A 17,099-nucleotide genomic window follows, 5' to 3' on the forward strand; every position below is an offset into this window, starting at 1 on the left:
TCTGAATATTATTAGACAAATGGTCTTTTTCTTCCTTTATTTCAAAAGCTGCAGTTTGCAGCTTTTAAAACTTATCGAATAAAAAAGACATAATCTTGAGTATTTTTAAGAAACAAATGCGAAACTTGTAACTATCATCGTCTTTCCTCTACTTCCTTTTTACATTTTGTCTGTCATGAGTGTCTTAATTTGTGAAGTGATTCTTTTTCTTCTAATGTTCACTGAAATTATATCCTTTTATGTATGTTTGGCATAATTATTAAAGCATCTTTATTGTTTTGTCCATTATTTGCTTTCTCTTTTCCTTAAAATTTATGTTTGAAGACTTAAATATTACATCATCTTTACTGACTCAGATTGTTTGGTATTGATCATGTGTACCTAGATAAGTCCCTGAAACAAAAAATAACAGCTTTTTGAAACTCAGGAGGCATTTTCTATTAGCACTAGTAAGTGAAGTTTCTTTTTATATGTATTTACTATGTAGAACATCAGTATACAAGACTCTGCTAATTTATAAGTAAAATATTGAGTGACAAATAGCTTTTTCCTGCTGTAGTAGAAAAGTTAACTGCCTTGGACCCAATAACTTAAGCCTTATCTGTAGTTAGGAAGTTATTGTTCTTTAGCTGTATGTATAAAATGTTTAAAGTATGCTTATAAAAAAAAGTACTGAGAGTGGTCACAAAAATCCACCAACATAGTTTCCCTGAAGAGAATATTTTCAAATTATTTATTAGTCTCAAAATTGAAACTTAGAATGTCTTGATTCAGAAGCTTCCTGTTCATACAGTAAAACTCAGAGCATATCCACTTTTTAAACCCATTAAATAAGGAATAAAACAAGTTTCCTAAACACATGCAAGTCATATATGTTATGAAAATATTCAGTAAAGTCATTTTTGTACCATTTGCTAAAGCTGTATATAATTCATAATTTATCAGTTTCAAAAGTTTTAAACTAGCTCAAGACTCTATACCTCTAAGCTATGAGCTGGATATATACTTTTGTTTCCCTATTGGTGAAGCAGTTAATACTCAGGTAAGTGTAGAATAATCTGAATAGCAAAAGTTATAATTGCTTAGCCAAAGAAGTTGTATCAATAATGCATAAATAAAATAATATTTAAATAACACAAAACTTTAGTAAAAATCATTTTAAATTAAAATAATATTTAAATAACACAAAACTTTAGTAAAAATCATTTTAAATTTATCCATTTTGGAAAAAATATACATGTTTTTCACATGGCGAAAAAGCACTCTGATTCTGTGGCTCATGAAAATAGCCTGAATATTTGACAATTATGGCTGTAGAAAAGCTTGTTGACACTTTGACATTCAGTTCGAGGGAATGTGTTGAACTTGCTATTTTTTTTTCTTCATTTTGTTACAACTTTAGTTATTCTATAATCCAAGGAACTCAAACCTTTAATTGTAGGTATTTTAATCTCATTAGTTTGTTAAGTTATCTGTTTCCTAGCTTTGGTTACCCAATGCCAAAACATTGCAGTGATGACTGAAAATTTTGTTCAGTCATCCAGCTGTTTTCAAATATAACACTGTTTTAGCACATAGGAGTTTGGAAAATTTTCATTGATTGACTTTTCTGGATACTTATTATTGTCTGAAATTTTCATTAGCAAATTCAATACTTGGAAGAGAAACATGTTATTGGAATGCATTTGCTTCATTAAATAAGTTAGAAGCATTACAAACTCTTTCCCACTATGTTAGTTGATGTTCCTTATCTACATAATGATACATGGTGGCAGCAGTAAGGGGCATTGAAAACACACTGGTAGTAACAAGTACCAGATCTGTAATTAAAAATTTCCCATAGGTGATCCACAAGCTTGTTGAGTCTGCATTTGTACACTTGAATTAATTGCACGTTTGAATAGAAACAAACCAGTGATCTAAAGCAAAGCACTAAAGACCAGAACACCACCTTGTTGACAAATCTATTGGTAGTCACCATTGTTGTAAGTAGATGTAATTAATCAATAAATATCTCATGAAAGGTGTAATTGAGGGTTTAACTTTTTCTCTTAGTATTGTTGTGCTAGAGACACAAATAGAGGGAAAATTCTATTATAACTCTTAAAGAAAGTGGTAAATGATAAGCATTAAACACTAAAGTTACTATTTTACATAAGCTATGCCATAAGAGAGAAAAGTAGAGGCAATTGAAAGATGCCATCAGGAAAGGAAAAAGTATCTTCTAAAATTATTAACATATGCAGTCTAGGCTTCTTCATCTGACCTATATTTTATATATACATGTATGATATGTGTATATATGATTTCTACAAATACAGCCGATTTTTCTAATATTTTAATTACTCCTCATTATTGAAAAACTAATTTCTCTTTTTTTGTAGTTCCTGAAATCTCTCTGAGATACCTACATGATAATTCTTATATTTATTTGTCGCATGGGCTGATGATAATTAAGCTATGGTTGAAGGGAGGCCATGTATGTAATTTAGGAAGTGTAACACCTGTGGCATATTATTGAAGCATGACAACTGAGTTTAAATATTAAGCTCATTGTTTAAATTCACTTGTTTTAAAAAGGCCTATACTACTTCTCCCCATATTAAAGATTATTTAATGTGTAATTAATCTTAGCTGCTACTTTCAGTCAGTAGCAACAATTTCTTAGTTCGTAATTAAAAACTAAAAAGCATGTTGGCCTGAGCTGCATGTTTATCCTTATGTTTCAGTATTACAATACTTTATTATGGGTGAAAAAGAGCATTTCCTAGATGTTAGATGTTTAGAAAAATGATTTGCTTCACATGAGTGAAGAACTATTTTTAAACTTTACTTACTGTGGTTACAAGCTAATTAATAATTTATATATTTCCTAAATAGTAAATTATTTTTGCCTTACTCTAAGGAAAAAGAACAAAACAAAATGTAAAAGGTAAAATTGTATCGTTGCAATTTATTATCTTTTTTAAAGTTTTTCTTCTTTCTCAGAGATCCTTGTTCTGATACTGTCTTTTTTAATGAAACTAATTTTCCATCATACTACCTTACATGTATTTTATTTTTCCCTCTATTTATGAAGACATGGGAGATGTACGTTTAAGTTCACATCTTTTGAAGCCCAGTTTGTCACTTTTTACTCCAGTGAGTTAAATGAAGTGTGTTGAAGACTTATTGGGCAGCTGAAAAGTACTTAGGCTTTTTTATTCTTTCTTGATTATACTAACTGTTGTTCTTTATTTACTGTTGTTCTCTTTTTTAAAAATTCCTGAATTTTTGCTGTTTGTCCAACAGCTTTCTAGTCAGTTTGCTGAAGAAGGTTGCTTTCATAAAGTTCTACCACAAGTGTTATTTTAAACAAATTGTTTCACTAAAGAATAGAGCAGTTAGTTAGTCTGGTGCCTCTTGCTAATTCAACCTATTAAATTTGACGAATTAGACCAGGTTAGCTTTTAGTGATAATCTTCCTAGACTATTACTATGATAATGCTGTTACTTAATGAACAGGCTGAGAGCTTGATTTTCAGTAGAGGTGTATCAAATACACATTTTGGTCTAATTCCACATGGTCAAGTATTGGCATTTATATTCAGCTTTGGCCATTAGAGAATGAACTTCTGAATGTAAGAAGCTGAAATTTTATCTTAGAAAAATAAAATTATTATAGTCTTTTTGTCAGTAATTTTAGCAGTCTAATACTTAAAATTTGGCATTATATTATTACAGGAATAATACTTTCTCAGCATTGTTAGCTTCTAGATTGCTACTGCGATTATGATAATGCATTTAATATCATAATACCACATAGATGCCCACTTAGCTGAGGGCAGTGAAAGGGCAAAATATGTTTGGAGTTGCTCATTCTCTAGTATGGTTTTCTCATTTTTATTTGCTTTATGTCTGGATTGAAGATTAATCATAGCCGTTATCAAATATTATTTTCAAGATTTTTCTCATTGTGAAAATTTGAAGTGGAAAAATTGGTTTTCTGATTTTGATTTCATCCTTACAAGATGTATATCACCATTAATTATTGGTGCATTTTAATATAGTAATATGCATTTACATTTCAACTGATAGAATTTCAACATATAAAGCATATAGGCAAATTTTCTCTTTACATGAAATGCTTACCTATATTTAAAAATAAATATTCAGATAGTAACAAGTCTGAAAGACCAGGTCTTTACTGTAAGTGTTCCTATACTAGTTGAAATATGATGATATGAGGCACATAATCATTGATCATGCACAAATTTTTAGGTTCCAGAAATGATGTTGAAGTAAGCATTGAGCTGTTTGGCCTTTCAAAAGCTGAGGCTAAAATCAGAGGTAAATAATAGGTTTTAGCCAAATATCTGTATTTGCATGTCTAATTTAGGCCATTTACAAAGTCCATTCAGAGAGGTGCTGAAACCAGAAAAGCATGTGTAAATTAACTTTTATAAAGATTATTAATCCTGTTTTTTTAACTATAAGTAAAATCCAGCTAACACTGTACTGCCTATATTGTTTTATTTACTAAAAAATGTTTAAGTCCTACTTGAAAAACTAGAAAGTGAAATGCTTTTGGATATGCAGATGTATCTTGTTAACAGAATTTTTGCCTTGCAGATAACTTCTGTTATTTTAAACTGTAAAAACTAAATTACAATAATGCCCCATGGTAACTAGAAAAGTTTTTTTTAAGCTAATATATTCTTTTGTAAAAGAAGGGATTTCTATGTTTTTAAGCATATGTTTGTAAGATACACATGTTGGGATATAAATTAATTTGGCATTAGCTTAACTTGCTGTACAAAAATTCAGGCTTAAATTTATACTTACTGTAGATGTGGTCTTTATCTCAGCAATGCTGTATGAAAGCAGAGACTGAACTGGTTTCTCTTAATAAATGCTGCTTAAGCAACAGCTGGCAGTAGTCCTCTTTAAAAAAAAAAAAGACCACATTTAACTTAAAAGACCAGTTTTTTTCTGACATGAAAGCGTAGAGTTTTCTTTAATCAGAATAAACATATCTATAGAATTTTTTTGTAGCAGTATTCATTGTAACAGAAGTTGATCTGTAACAAATAATTAACCTGTAAGTGAATATGGGGAAAAATTATCTACTAGATTAAGGCATAATCACTCGAGTTGTCATTATATTGAGAACAGTAGATGAATAAGTTTCTTAAGAATAATAAAATATTTTTACTATCTGTTGATTTTTGCTTTGGCATTTTTTTGTTGTTGCTTCTGTTTTACATCAATCTCACACATATAATTTTGCCATTTATATTTAAAACTTTTACAAAAGGGAAATTTTGCCATGTAGAGACAATTTTTATTTTCAGAACCCAGAAAGAACCTTAGAATTATCTTTTCTAGTTTTTTATTTGTTAGCGACTAGGAAGAAATGTATAAATGTATTGTTTTAAACCTCCAATATTGTCAATATTAGTGAATGTTGGCTTTTTTTTTTGAAATTTCTATGTATCATTGAAATGTATAATGGGGCTTAAAGCGACAATCTGGGTGCAAAACACATGCATATTTGATATAAAGAAGGCTTTAAAATAATTGAATTTTAAACACATGTAAGTAATCTAGTTTTTATATCCTCGACACTAGGCTTAGAATAAAGTTCTCCACTTTCTAAACATTTGAGTATATAAAGTTTTTAACCACTAATCATCCTCTTGGTAGCCATATTTAAAGTCAGTTTACTTTGCAGTGTTATAATAGAGCTAAAACTTGCTTGAACTTGAAGCTCTACTTCAGTTGTAACATTTCTAATTTTTAATTTTCATATCCTTTTTTGGAAATACAGATATGTCATTAAATCAAAGGTAGTTTTCTTCAGTCTTTATTATGCCCAAATGATTTTTAGCCAATTTGTATTAGAACTTTTCATCAAGAGTTTTATTTGCTTCTTTCACTGTTTCAACTATGCTCAACTCATTTGACTGTAGATGGGATTTTTAATGCAAGCCTGTAAATGGCAATATCATATCATTATACTGTGAATAATATATCTACGTACTAATGTAGAGACTGTATTTTGAATTGTGTGTTGTCTTGTTTTTACAAGTTCATTCTTAAGTTCTATTTACCAAAAAGCTTAATAATCTTATAACATTGTCTATAAAGCCTTAGGAATAAGGTAAACCTGTTATACTCTTCTTAACAAACTTATTTTTAGTAACTTCAGTTGAATCACTGGAATTCTCAGCATACTTTTCTGGACCTATAATCTAGTTATACCAATGTTTTAAACATTAAACTTAAAACTCAGGGGGGAAAAGGTTCCTCAACTTGAGATCTTCTCTCCAGATCTCCATTCTTTGGAGTTTCCATGAGTGTGACCTGAAGAACTTGGAACCATTGAAATTCAAATGTAGGTAGGTAAGTGTTCACACCAGCGCATGCGTTGATTGCCTTATATCTCTTTGTATATGCATCTGTATTGCACCCCCTCAGTGCCTTTCTTCCTCTTCCTCCCCATAGATCATGTAGGGCCTGTGTCATTTTGATATTATGTAATTTCGTAAATCTGTATTTGGTCAGTATTTGTCTGTGATGTGTGTCAGGAGCAGTTAAAACAGAGTCTTCAGACATTTATGACATTGTGCTGTCTAAAGACTGTCTTTCACACATAAGTGTTTGCTATGTATGGGCCTGGGTTACATTTTTGTGAATTGCTGTGTTTGTTGAGCTCTGATAACATTCTCCTGGAGTTGCTGATATTCACTGAGGGAAGCAGAAGTAGTAGTCTTGCAGTTGCTTCACTTAATCTGCCTAATGTATCTAGAGAACAAGAACTATTTCTAGTTCTCAGAATTTCTTCCTGTTTGTCTTTCACTTAAAAGTCATACTCCTGATAACATTCGTGATACCATGGATGTCAGCTATTATCCTTTGAAAAACATTTGCAAGTTTTCTTTGGGCAATAAACAAAAAAGATGATCAAGTGAATCATTTGTTTATGTCAATAAGAATATCAACTTATCCTACACAAACAGGATCCCTACTTAATCTTTTCAAAAAACAGCACCGCCACCTACTGAATTGTAACATCTACATAGTAACTGAAATAGGTAGACTCAATCTGGAATGATCTCTTAGGCTTAAGTAGAGTTTCTTCTCAAATAAGCATGATGAGATGTTAGGAGCTTTATTAGTGTTATTTCTCTGAAAATATCAGAGTGCCAAAATCTAGGATTCCTACCAAGCTTTTATCTTATTTTTTTCCTGTTATCACTTCTGCTAAGCACATCATTGAACTTCAGAATATTTACCATGTTTCCCACTCACCTCCCAATCTCTTATAAAAATTAGATAGCCCTGGTGGGCGCTGTAGCTCACACCTGTAATACCAGCACTTTGGGAGGCTGAGGCGGATGGATCGCCTGAGGTCAGGAGTTCGAGACCAACCTGTCCAACATGGTGAAACCCTGTCTCTACTAAAAATACAAAAATTAGCTAGGTGTGGTGGCAGGGGCCTATAATCCCAGCTACTCGGGAGGCTGAGGCAAGAGAAGTGCTTGACCCTGGGAGGCGGAGGTTGCAGTGAACTGAGATCACACCACCGCACTCCAGCCTGAGCAACAGAGTGAGACTTCGTCTCAAAAAAAATTTTTTTTTAAATTAGGTAGTCCTTTGACACTGGTTCTTAAGTTTTGGTCTTATGATTTTAGATGTCTAAAAATTATAGAAGACCTAGAAGACTTTTTTTATGTATTTGGGTTATGTCTGTCAATATTTACTGAATTAGAAATTTAAATGAAGAAAATATTTAAAATTATTTAGTATTTCATTTTAAAATAACAAACCGATTATATGTTAACAGAAATAACATTTTTATGAAAAATATTTTCCCAAAAAAATTGCTGCAAAGAATAGCAGTTTGTTTTACTATTTGTGATGGTGAAGAAAACAATGGCTACTAATACAATTTGGTGCCATTGCTGGTGTTCATGCTAAAATGCCAGCAGTTTTACCTACCATTGCTTTCGTACCATTGGTACAAATGTCAACACAGTGGCAAGAGCAAATAAAATCTTGGGATTTTTATGAAAATAGCTTTGACTTTGTGATCCTCTGAAAGGGTTCCAGGGACACTTTTTGAGAACCATATTCTAGGAGGCCTCTTTCTTTGTCCATGAAGTGGAAATTTATATCAACCCGTTTCTGTAAAAGTGTGTTTTTTTTCTCTCTCTCTCCTCCTCTGGACCTTCATTATACAAGTAGAATGGCAGGCCTGCCAGTCAGTGTGAACAAATTTTAGAATTATTTGAGTATGATTATTGTTTTAGTTAGCATCATAGAAGTAGATAGATATAAAAGAGAGCACCCAAGTTGGTCCACAATGAGTTCATCCAACTGGATGGCTATATATTTTTCTCTTTTGTGTGGTATGTGTGTTGTATGTGAGTATATAATGAATTTGGCTCCTGGGTAGTTAGACACATTTTCACGAAGCAACATGATTTTCATGAATTATGGCAATACCTACAATGTGCCATTTGGCTATGCTAACTTTTTCTCCCAATCTGCCATAATTTCAAATATTACTGCTTCAATTTGTATGCCAAAGATTGTATTAAGCGCTATAACATTTCTTTACTTTTCACCCCTCTTTTACCTGGAACCAAAATTTGTAACATTGTAAAAGCAGTCCAGAAAAGTGATAGATATGCCAAGTTAGCAGAACATGAAGAGCATTATCTTCTAAGTGGTATCCTTCTGTTATCTTCTCCATAAAATGTGTTATTCCTCTGATGTCCCTGGACTGTTGGATTTTTTATAGTTTGTACCAACAGAACTGAGGGGGTGTGTGATGCTTACATATATGCAGACATATAGTGGAGTTTGACTCACATTCAATGCATGCGCTAGTGCTCACGCTTACATACCTGAAATTTAATGATTCATCAGCTCTGCAGTATTTGACAAAGTAGTGAAAATGAATACATATATAAATAAAAATACTGCTAAAGAACAAGGATCTTCAGAGGTGACCCTCTAGTAAAGAGCCCTATCTACTGGTAAGTAACCTAAATAATTTCTAACTTGGAAAGCTCCTTGGTGCATGATTATTACAAATACTATAACCATAATGCAACTATTCTGCCAATATAATATAGATATAACACTATTGTGTAAGTATTTTACCTTTAAGTGTTGTGAATTATTGCTAAATTTCATTTTCAGAAAAAAATTTAACATCAAAAGTATAAATACAGATTACTTAGTTGAGTATATTTTAATTCTTATCTCCTTTTAGATTTTATAACTTCATTACAAAATTTGAAATTGTTTTATTAGAGTATTGGAACTCTAAACATAAACTTCCATTTTTTCCATGTTTATTTTTTATTCTTATTTTGGTAATAGGCCCCTTTCTATTATAGATGGGCTCCCACAACCAAACCAGATAATTATCTGTAATTAGCCAGTCATCAGTTTTCAGGGACACTAAGCCTCTGTTGACTATCTCCTCATACTTCACTCTAAAAGCAGGAAGAATTAACAACAAAGACCACCAGGCAATAATGAACTGGCATGTGAGATAGCTCAACTCTGTATGTTCTTTTCTGAAAATCACCCACCTACTTCCTTATCTATAGATTAAGAACTATAAAGAGTAATAAAAAAAATTAGCAGGCCAACCCTGCGAAGGGATTGGAACTATGAGGAACATGTGTTTTTGTAAGAAAGAGTTTTGTCTTTAGATTGCAAAGAGAAATAAAAGAATTTGGGGAAAATTATTAGCTTGAAAATGGCATATCATTTTAAAGAGAAAAAAATTTGTTTAGTCTTTAGATTGCAAAGAGAAGTAACTTAAAAGAATTTGGGGAAAATTATTATGGGGAAAATTATTAGCTTGAAAATGGCATATCATTTTAATGAGAAAAAAATTTTTGAAGAGCATTTCTGTGTCTTTGGATGAACCGGTTATGGACAGTTATAGTGTTTTGCATAAACATATGATTTTTTGTATGTCTTTCTTAGCTTATTCTAAGAGGCAGTACTTTTGGTTTTCATTTTTGGTTCATTTATCTTCAACTTTGCTACAGGTATTCTATTATTATTGTCCATGAAGAACCCTTGTGGAAATCCAAGGCATGTTTAGTACTTCAAAATCAATTAGTTTCTTAGAAAATGAAGGCAAGCAATGATGACAAGGCCATGTTAACCTCATTCTCTTCACCTCTCTAAGCCAGACTTTCCTCTCTCTTACTGAGATGATCTGTCACTATAATTAAATAAAACTTTAAAAAGAAAAATATTTTAGGTAACTTTTTTTTCTGGTACATCTCTTCCTAGCAGTCATCAAGAACACTCTGGTTGCAAATATTCAGAACCAATCATTTTTGTGTATTTATTAAATATTTTTAATTTTGTATTATGAAAAGTGTTTTTAAAGGATTCTAAGATTTTTTTCTTTCTTGGTCTTCATTAAACTTGCTACTTTTCTCATGCTTTTCATATTCTGTGATTTCCTGTAATGCAAATGTTACTCTAAATTTTTCACTCAAAAACTAATGGTAATGTTTGTTTATACTTATTAAAAGCCTGCTTTTTAATGGTATAAGACCCCATTTAAAAAACGAATGATTTGATATAGTCTTCAAACTATTTTTATTTCTAAATGCCTTTTGGTTATTCAAAGGATTCAAAACAAAACTCTTCTGAGCTAATGTTTAAAATGTTCAAGACAATCATATGAATGGACTTCATTTTCTATTACTGTAATTTAAATAACTTTGAGTTTCCAATAGGGAAAATAAGAGGTGTTTTCTTCTTATAATGTTCATTTGACATGTCAACACTTTCTTTTCTGTTGTTGTTGTTTTTTGTTTTTACAGATTCGCTTCAAGCTCAGCTTATCAATATGGGTGTTATTCCTACCTTAGTGAAATTACTGGGCATCCACTGCCAAAATGCAGCTCTTACAGAAATGTGTCTCGTTGCATTTGGTAATTTAGCAGAACTTGGTAAGTCTTAGTCATGAACCACAAATGTAATTAACTTATTAATGTGCTTACAATAAATTTTTCTGTAGATATTAAGAAGCTAGAAATCCATTTAGATTGTATTAGTTTATTTTTTGAAGCATTTGAGATATTTCCATCAATATTTTAAAAAGTAAATCCAATTAGATCTTATGATTGCATTGTTTATAATGAGAGCGTTTTATTTCCCTAATAATTTTACATATTAATGTTTAAAGCTCACATTGTACATTATGTAACAGAGTTTGAATATTTACAGTTGTCTCCACTTGACTTTAATCTTTTTACATGAGGGATGGCAATTGTATGTCCACGGGTAAAAATAAGATTGAAATGTATTGCATAGTGGCTCATGCCTGTAGTTCCAGCACTTCGGAAGGCCGAGGTGGGTGGATTGCTTGAGCTCAGGAATTCGAGACCAGTCTGGGCCCATCTTTACAAAAAATACAAAAATTAGCTGGGTGTGGTGGCTAGTGCCAGTAGTCCTAGCTACTCAGGAGACCGAGGCAGGAGGATCACTTGAGCCCAGGAGGCAGAGGTTGCAGTGATCCGAGATCATGCCACTGCACTCCAGCCTGGGTGGCAGAGCCAGACCCTGTCTCAAGAAAAAAAAAGAAATTTATTACATTTCATATAAATTGCATTTTTCTCAGGTAAAGAGGAATCTAACATTAGACTGAGGTTCTTCATCCTCTTTTCATGAAATCTCAAAACATGGCAGAGGACTTTTTTCTATGAATATATGTGTTATAGTATTAGAAAACAAAATCTGTGGAATCCTTGAAATTCAGAAGGCAAACAAAACAGACCAATGCTGGAAACACATCCTAGTCATAACACAGAGGAGGATGATGGCCTCAGTACCTCCACCTCTTCATTTTTCTCTTTGTTATGGATTACCCTTTCTTTCTTCTTCCCCACGCCCCCACCTTCTTGTCTTCCTTCACAACTCTAGGTCTGAATCTACCCCACAATCATGTTAATAATAAATTATTATGGGCATAGTGAAATGAAATGGTGTTTTGTCATAGCTAAATACCGTAGTTACAACAAACAAATATATCAATTCTGTTACGTACCACATTCTATAAATAAAAGCACGAAGTCACTAATCTTGGTTTTTCTAACTGAAAGCTCATCTTGATTTTAACATTTTACTTTTATTTTGTCTTCCAAGCAAAGGGAATAGAAATTATTAAAGTTATTTAGTAAAAGTCATTCTTACTCAATGGGTCATATCCCAGTATTTGTGAATGTTTCTCATCTTCTCTCTTCATCTGCTTTTTCTTTTTTATACTAGCCTAATTAACACATTTTTTTCTGTCATTCAAGTGAGACCAAGAATAAAAGTGCATTCATTTAGTATTTGACAAAGTTATTCTTTTCTGTGATTGATTAAAATGGAATGTAGGAGTTTGTGTTCAGTATGGTTGGCAGAAATAAAACAGAAATTGTGTTATAATCCGATACTGAAAGTGTAACAGAAACATGATTGGTTCAAATCTTTCTTCACTTGCCTTCAGTTTTATGAAAATCAAAGAGTGCAGGTACTTTGCTGTTACATTTTAATGTGAGCAGTTTCTAGAACAGCACTGTCCAATACAGTAGCTACCAGCCATGTGGCTTAATGGGCATTGAAATATGAAGTCTCAATTGAGATGTGTTCAATATAAAATACACAATCGATTTCAAACACTGTATATGAAAAATATAAAATATCAATATTTCATATGTTGATTGCATGTTGACATGATAATTTGAATATATTGGGTGGAATAAAATATTAAAATGTTTACTTTTTAACTTTTTTAGCACATCTTACTAGAAAATCTAAAATTATATATATGGTTCCATTTTTGGCTCTCATTATATTTCTGTTGGACAGTGGTGCTCTAGAAAATGAACTGCAACAGAATCATCCTTCACCCTGTTAAGACCCTCCCTTTTGAAGTTTTAGGAGAGTACATAGAAGAAAGCAAAGATTAATGACATTTATCTCACCTAACTAACTTTAAGGAAAAGTCAGTACAAAGTAAGGAAATTACAATATGCTGAGTAAGAACTTATATAATTGTAGTTGTTTGCTGAGGAGTATTTCATCCCTTTTATGGTTTTGTGTCTAAATCTTGTAAATGCTTCAACATTAGGAACTGTGCAGAACTCCTGCTTGACCTCGTGAGAGGAGAGTTGTTTGTTACCCCAAGAAATAGTCATCATCCACTTCTCAAATGAGAGTCAAGGAAAAGTATTAGTCGTTATTACCGCCTCTTATGAAAAGAGCATAACAAGAACTGTGGTAATGGAAGAGGGTGGGCTTTGAGTTAAGTCACAGGAGTTACAGGAGTCTTTTTTTTTAAACTTTAAGAAACTTATTCCGTGTAGTATGTCCATATAAGGAGCCTTATATTTTACAGTAAAAGAAGATCCTGGATCTGTATCAAACCTTACTCACCTTTACAGCACCCGTATGAAGTAAACTGGGCCTAATCCTTACAGTTAACCCAACCCTGTGATTTATTTAGTAATACTAATTTAGGATCATACATACAGTCAAGAGCTTCTGTGAGAGGAAAATTCATTTATCTAAGTTACGAACACATGAATATTGAAGTATTTTAGAGTTCTAAGACAAATAACTTACATATTTGAACCCAAATACTTCAATATGTAAATATTGGTATAACTCTTGCTGTGTGTTTAAGACATTATAATAATATAAATATATTAACATTTCTCCAAAAGTGCCTTGCATAAACCCAGATTCTAAATTGTTCACGTTAGGACAAACTTTTTGACTATGGCCCATAAGAAATACATCTTCTTATCACCACTTATTGTATTACACACCTGAAACGAAACAACACTTATTATCCTTAACATATTCAGTGTACTCTGATCCTAAACTGATCACATGACTTAGTGGATCTCTGTCTGGCTTTTGAAAAATACAGCATTATAGGATTTCTATTATTCATTAATCATTTGGAAAGCAGTTTTTTGTATTAGAGAAAAATAATTCTTGATGTACATTCCTTTTAAAAGAGAACTTGAATTCTCATACAAAGCATCTTTAAGTGATAGTTCAAATAGTTTAATTTCTGATTTTAGTATCTATAGTTATTTTTACTATGTATATAATAGGCATAGCTTGTCTCACAAGTTTAATCAAAACATTTGGTTTATTCAACTTTTAAAAGTCATTAGGCAATTAAAAATTTTAATGGATATGTCAGAAATTCTTAGTGATTATGTTTGCTTTGCTGAGTATTTATAAAAGTTTTTCTTACATAATAAATATATTCTTGCTAACTGATGTTTTAAAGTTTCCATAATGTATACCATGCCAGCCTGTGCTTTCTCACTAAGCAGTGTTTTTACTGAGCCCTGTGAACTCCAGAGATACCTGCAAAAGTATTGTTGGAAGAGTCAAAGGCAGGGAATGGTTTAATATTTAATCCAGTCATTTTATCATTTGGGAAAAAAGTGAAAGGTTTTTCAAAAGCTAAAACCCCAGAAATAAGCAGAAGTATTTGCCCTATAGCTCTGTCGGTCAACTCTGTTAACCAACCCTTTTTAAACATAGATACTCTTTAGGATAGCCAAAGTTATCAACCATCCACCTCTTATACTTTCCAGTCTGTGCGTCTTTTGAGTATCTCAATGGATAGTGCTTGCCACATATTATTAAATGAATAATAATATGAATGACCCAATCAATACTGTAATATCAGTGACATTTGGGAAATGGGAGTGTATGAATCCATTTGCACTACCATAAAGGAATGCCCAAGACTGGGTAATTTATAAAGAAAAGAGGTTTAATTGGCTCATGGTTCTGCAGGGTGTACAGGAAGTGTGGTGCCTGCATCTGCTTCTGGTGAGGGACTCAGGAAGCTTACAATCATGGCAGAAGGTGAAGAGGGAGCAGGCGTGTCACATGGTGAGACAGGGAGCGAGAGAGAGAGAGACAAAGGGGAGGTCACAGACTCTTAACCAGATCTCACATGAACTAACTCACTTATCACCAAGGGGATGGTACTAACCATTCATGAGGGACCTGCCCCCATGATCTAATTACCTCCTACCTGGCCTCACCTCCAATATTGGAAATTACATTTCAACATGAGATTTGGAAGGGACAAACAGCCAAACCACATCAGGGAGTTTTCATTGGACAAATAAGGAAAAATAATATGAGGACAAAAGCAGAGCACTGTATACTGAGGGAGCCCTGGCCTGGTAGGAGAGAAAAGAGGTAAGTAAAGAGTTGCAAAGACAACCTTGTCTACCTTGCTGATTTCTCTGGTATACAGGGAAAATAAGCCATTGAAAACACTTTGATACAAGTTTCTGTGCTAAGATAGATAGCAGATTTGTTTGAGAGGCTGCATAGACCACCTCTATTCAGCCTAGTCTCCCCCAGTCTATGTTAAAAGATAAATATGCAGCTAATTTAGTTCAGCCCAGGTTCATATTATAATTTCAGTGGTTACTGCCCTACCCCATTTGGAGGAAGAAAGGATAAAAAAAAATATGTGTATCTAAGACTTCTCGAGTTTATATCATGAGTCTCTTATGCCCATGTAATAGCTAGGTTGTATACATCAACACGGGAGTGGAACATGTATGCACCAGAATAATGTTTCTCCTTTCAGAGTGAGCTTTCTTGCCTGTTAACAAGTAATGTATTTTTATTGACTCGTGTAAATATCAAGTGTTTAAAATTCATGTCACATACTTCTGAATATGACATATTACTAAATGCTACAGTTACTTTTTGTCAAAATGTTTTTAATAAAAGTATTAAATAACAAATTTGTGTATTTTTGCTGACTAGTGATGAGATGTAATAGCTTAAAGATGAAATGGAAATAATTTAACAAGTGCAATCTATTTCAGAATTGGGACAGAAAGGAAAATACAGCTCTGCTTTATTAAGTTTCATAAATTTTACAGGATTAAAGATGTTTTCATTTTTTCCCTAATAATGAAAAAAAGATTGTTTTTCTCCTGATTGTTATTTATGCACACATAATATTAAAGAGAAATTGGCCTTTAACCCAACACTCTTTAATATAACCATGGATTTTTTTTTTGTTCTCTTCGAGTCCCAATGAATGTGTTTACATAATTTTTCATATTTAAAATCATAGCATGAATATGGTTTTAAAGTATGCATTATTTAACATGGAATAAACAGAATGAGACTTTGCCTCTTTTAAAATTTTAGTTGGAAACTAACTAAAACCCTTCAGTAAAGAGATTTCTTCTTAAAGGCTTAAGACCTCAAGGATTGGGAGCCCAAGGCAGGAAGATTGATTGCAGCAGGAATTTCAAGACCAGCCTGCGTAACATAGTGAGACCTCCCCCCGACCCACTCTCTAAAAACAAAAAGCAAACAAATAAGAACAACCTCAAGGGAAGGGAATAAAAAAGAAAAGCAGGAGAGAGGATTGTACGAGAATATTTTGGGACCTGGGAAGAAAGGCAGTAACTTACATAGCAAACCTTTGACATCTGAATCCTGGATAAGAAACCAAGAACTAACCAGTTTGCGTTTCACAGCCTTCAAAAGGCTTGGGATTTGATGATGGCATCAAGATTTCTAGACCCTCTTTCCCTTTTCACACCTTGTGATGACTACGCCTTGCCTATCCAAGGAGAATGCTATGCTTCTTGTCAGGATGGACGAAAAAGAGGGTTTCTTGATGGAGGATATCACACTAAATTGAAGTAAAAGGTACCACAGTACCAATCCATAAACAGATTAAGTGAAATCTGAATGCCAAGAACCACAGTTTTATTGCCCCATTTGTCTCCCAGAACGTAGACTTAAAGTTATTTATATTGAGGGTTCTCTACAAAAGGCCAGCAGATTACCCTATAGGGAATCTTGCAGTCAACAAGACTACTCGTACTCATAGCTCCTAATCAGTTTATTATTATTATTATTATTAGTTCCTAACTTCATCAATGACAGACAGCTCAAGAGGTGAGGGCAATCTCTAACATGGAAGATAAATAGAGAAAAGCAACAGTACACTTTTCTTGAGAACAGAAAAGAGCTTGAGCATTAAGAATAATTGCTAAGATGAAAGACAA

The 17,099-nt window shown here is 32.7% G+C and overlaps 1 protein-coding gene across 11 annotated transcripts in view; it reads left to right on the top strand.

Annotated features, from left to right (window-relative positions):
- RAP1GDS1 (Rap1 GTPase-GDP dissociation stimulator 1) overlaps nucleotides 1–17,099 on the top strand; it is a 174,951-nt gene that overhangs the window by 114,389 nt on the left and 43,463 nt on the right. For all 11 annotated transcript variants that reach the window (XM_019025704.4, XM_019025707.4, XM_019025705.4 and 8 more), the window contains one exon: nucleotides 10,851–10,979. In XM_019025704.4, the coding sequence (XP_018881249.1) occupies nucleotides 10,851–10,979 (129 nt within the window). The remainder of the gene's footprint in view (nucleotides 1–10,850; nucleotides 10,980–17,099) is intronic.

Source organism: Gorilla gorilla, chromosome 3 (assembly GCF_029281585.2).
Source record: "Gorilla gorilla gorilla isolate KB3781 chromosome 3, NHGRI_mGorGor1-v2.1_pri, whole genome shotgun sequence".
NCBI lineage: Eukaryota > Metazoa > Chordata > Mammalia > Primates > Hominidae > Gorilla > Gorilla gorilla.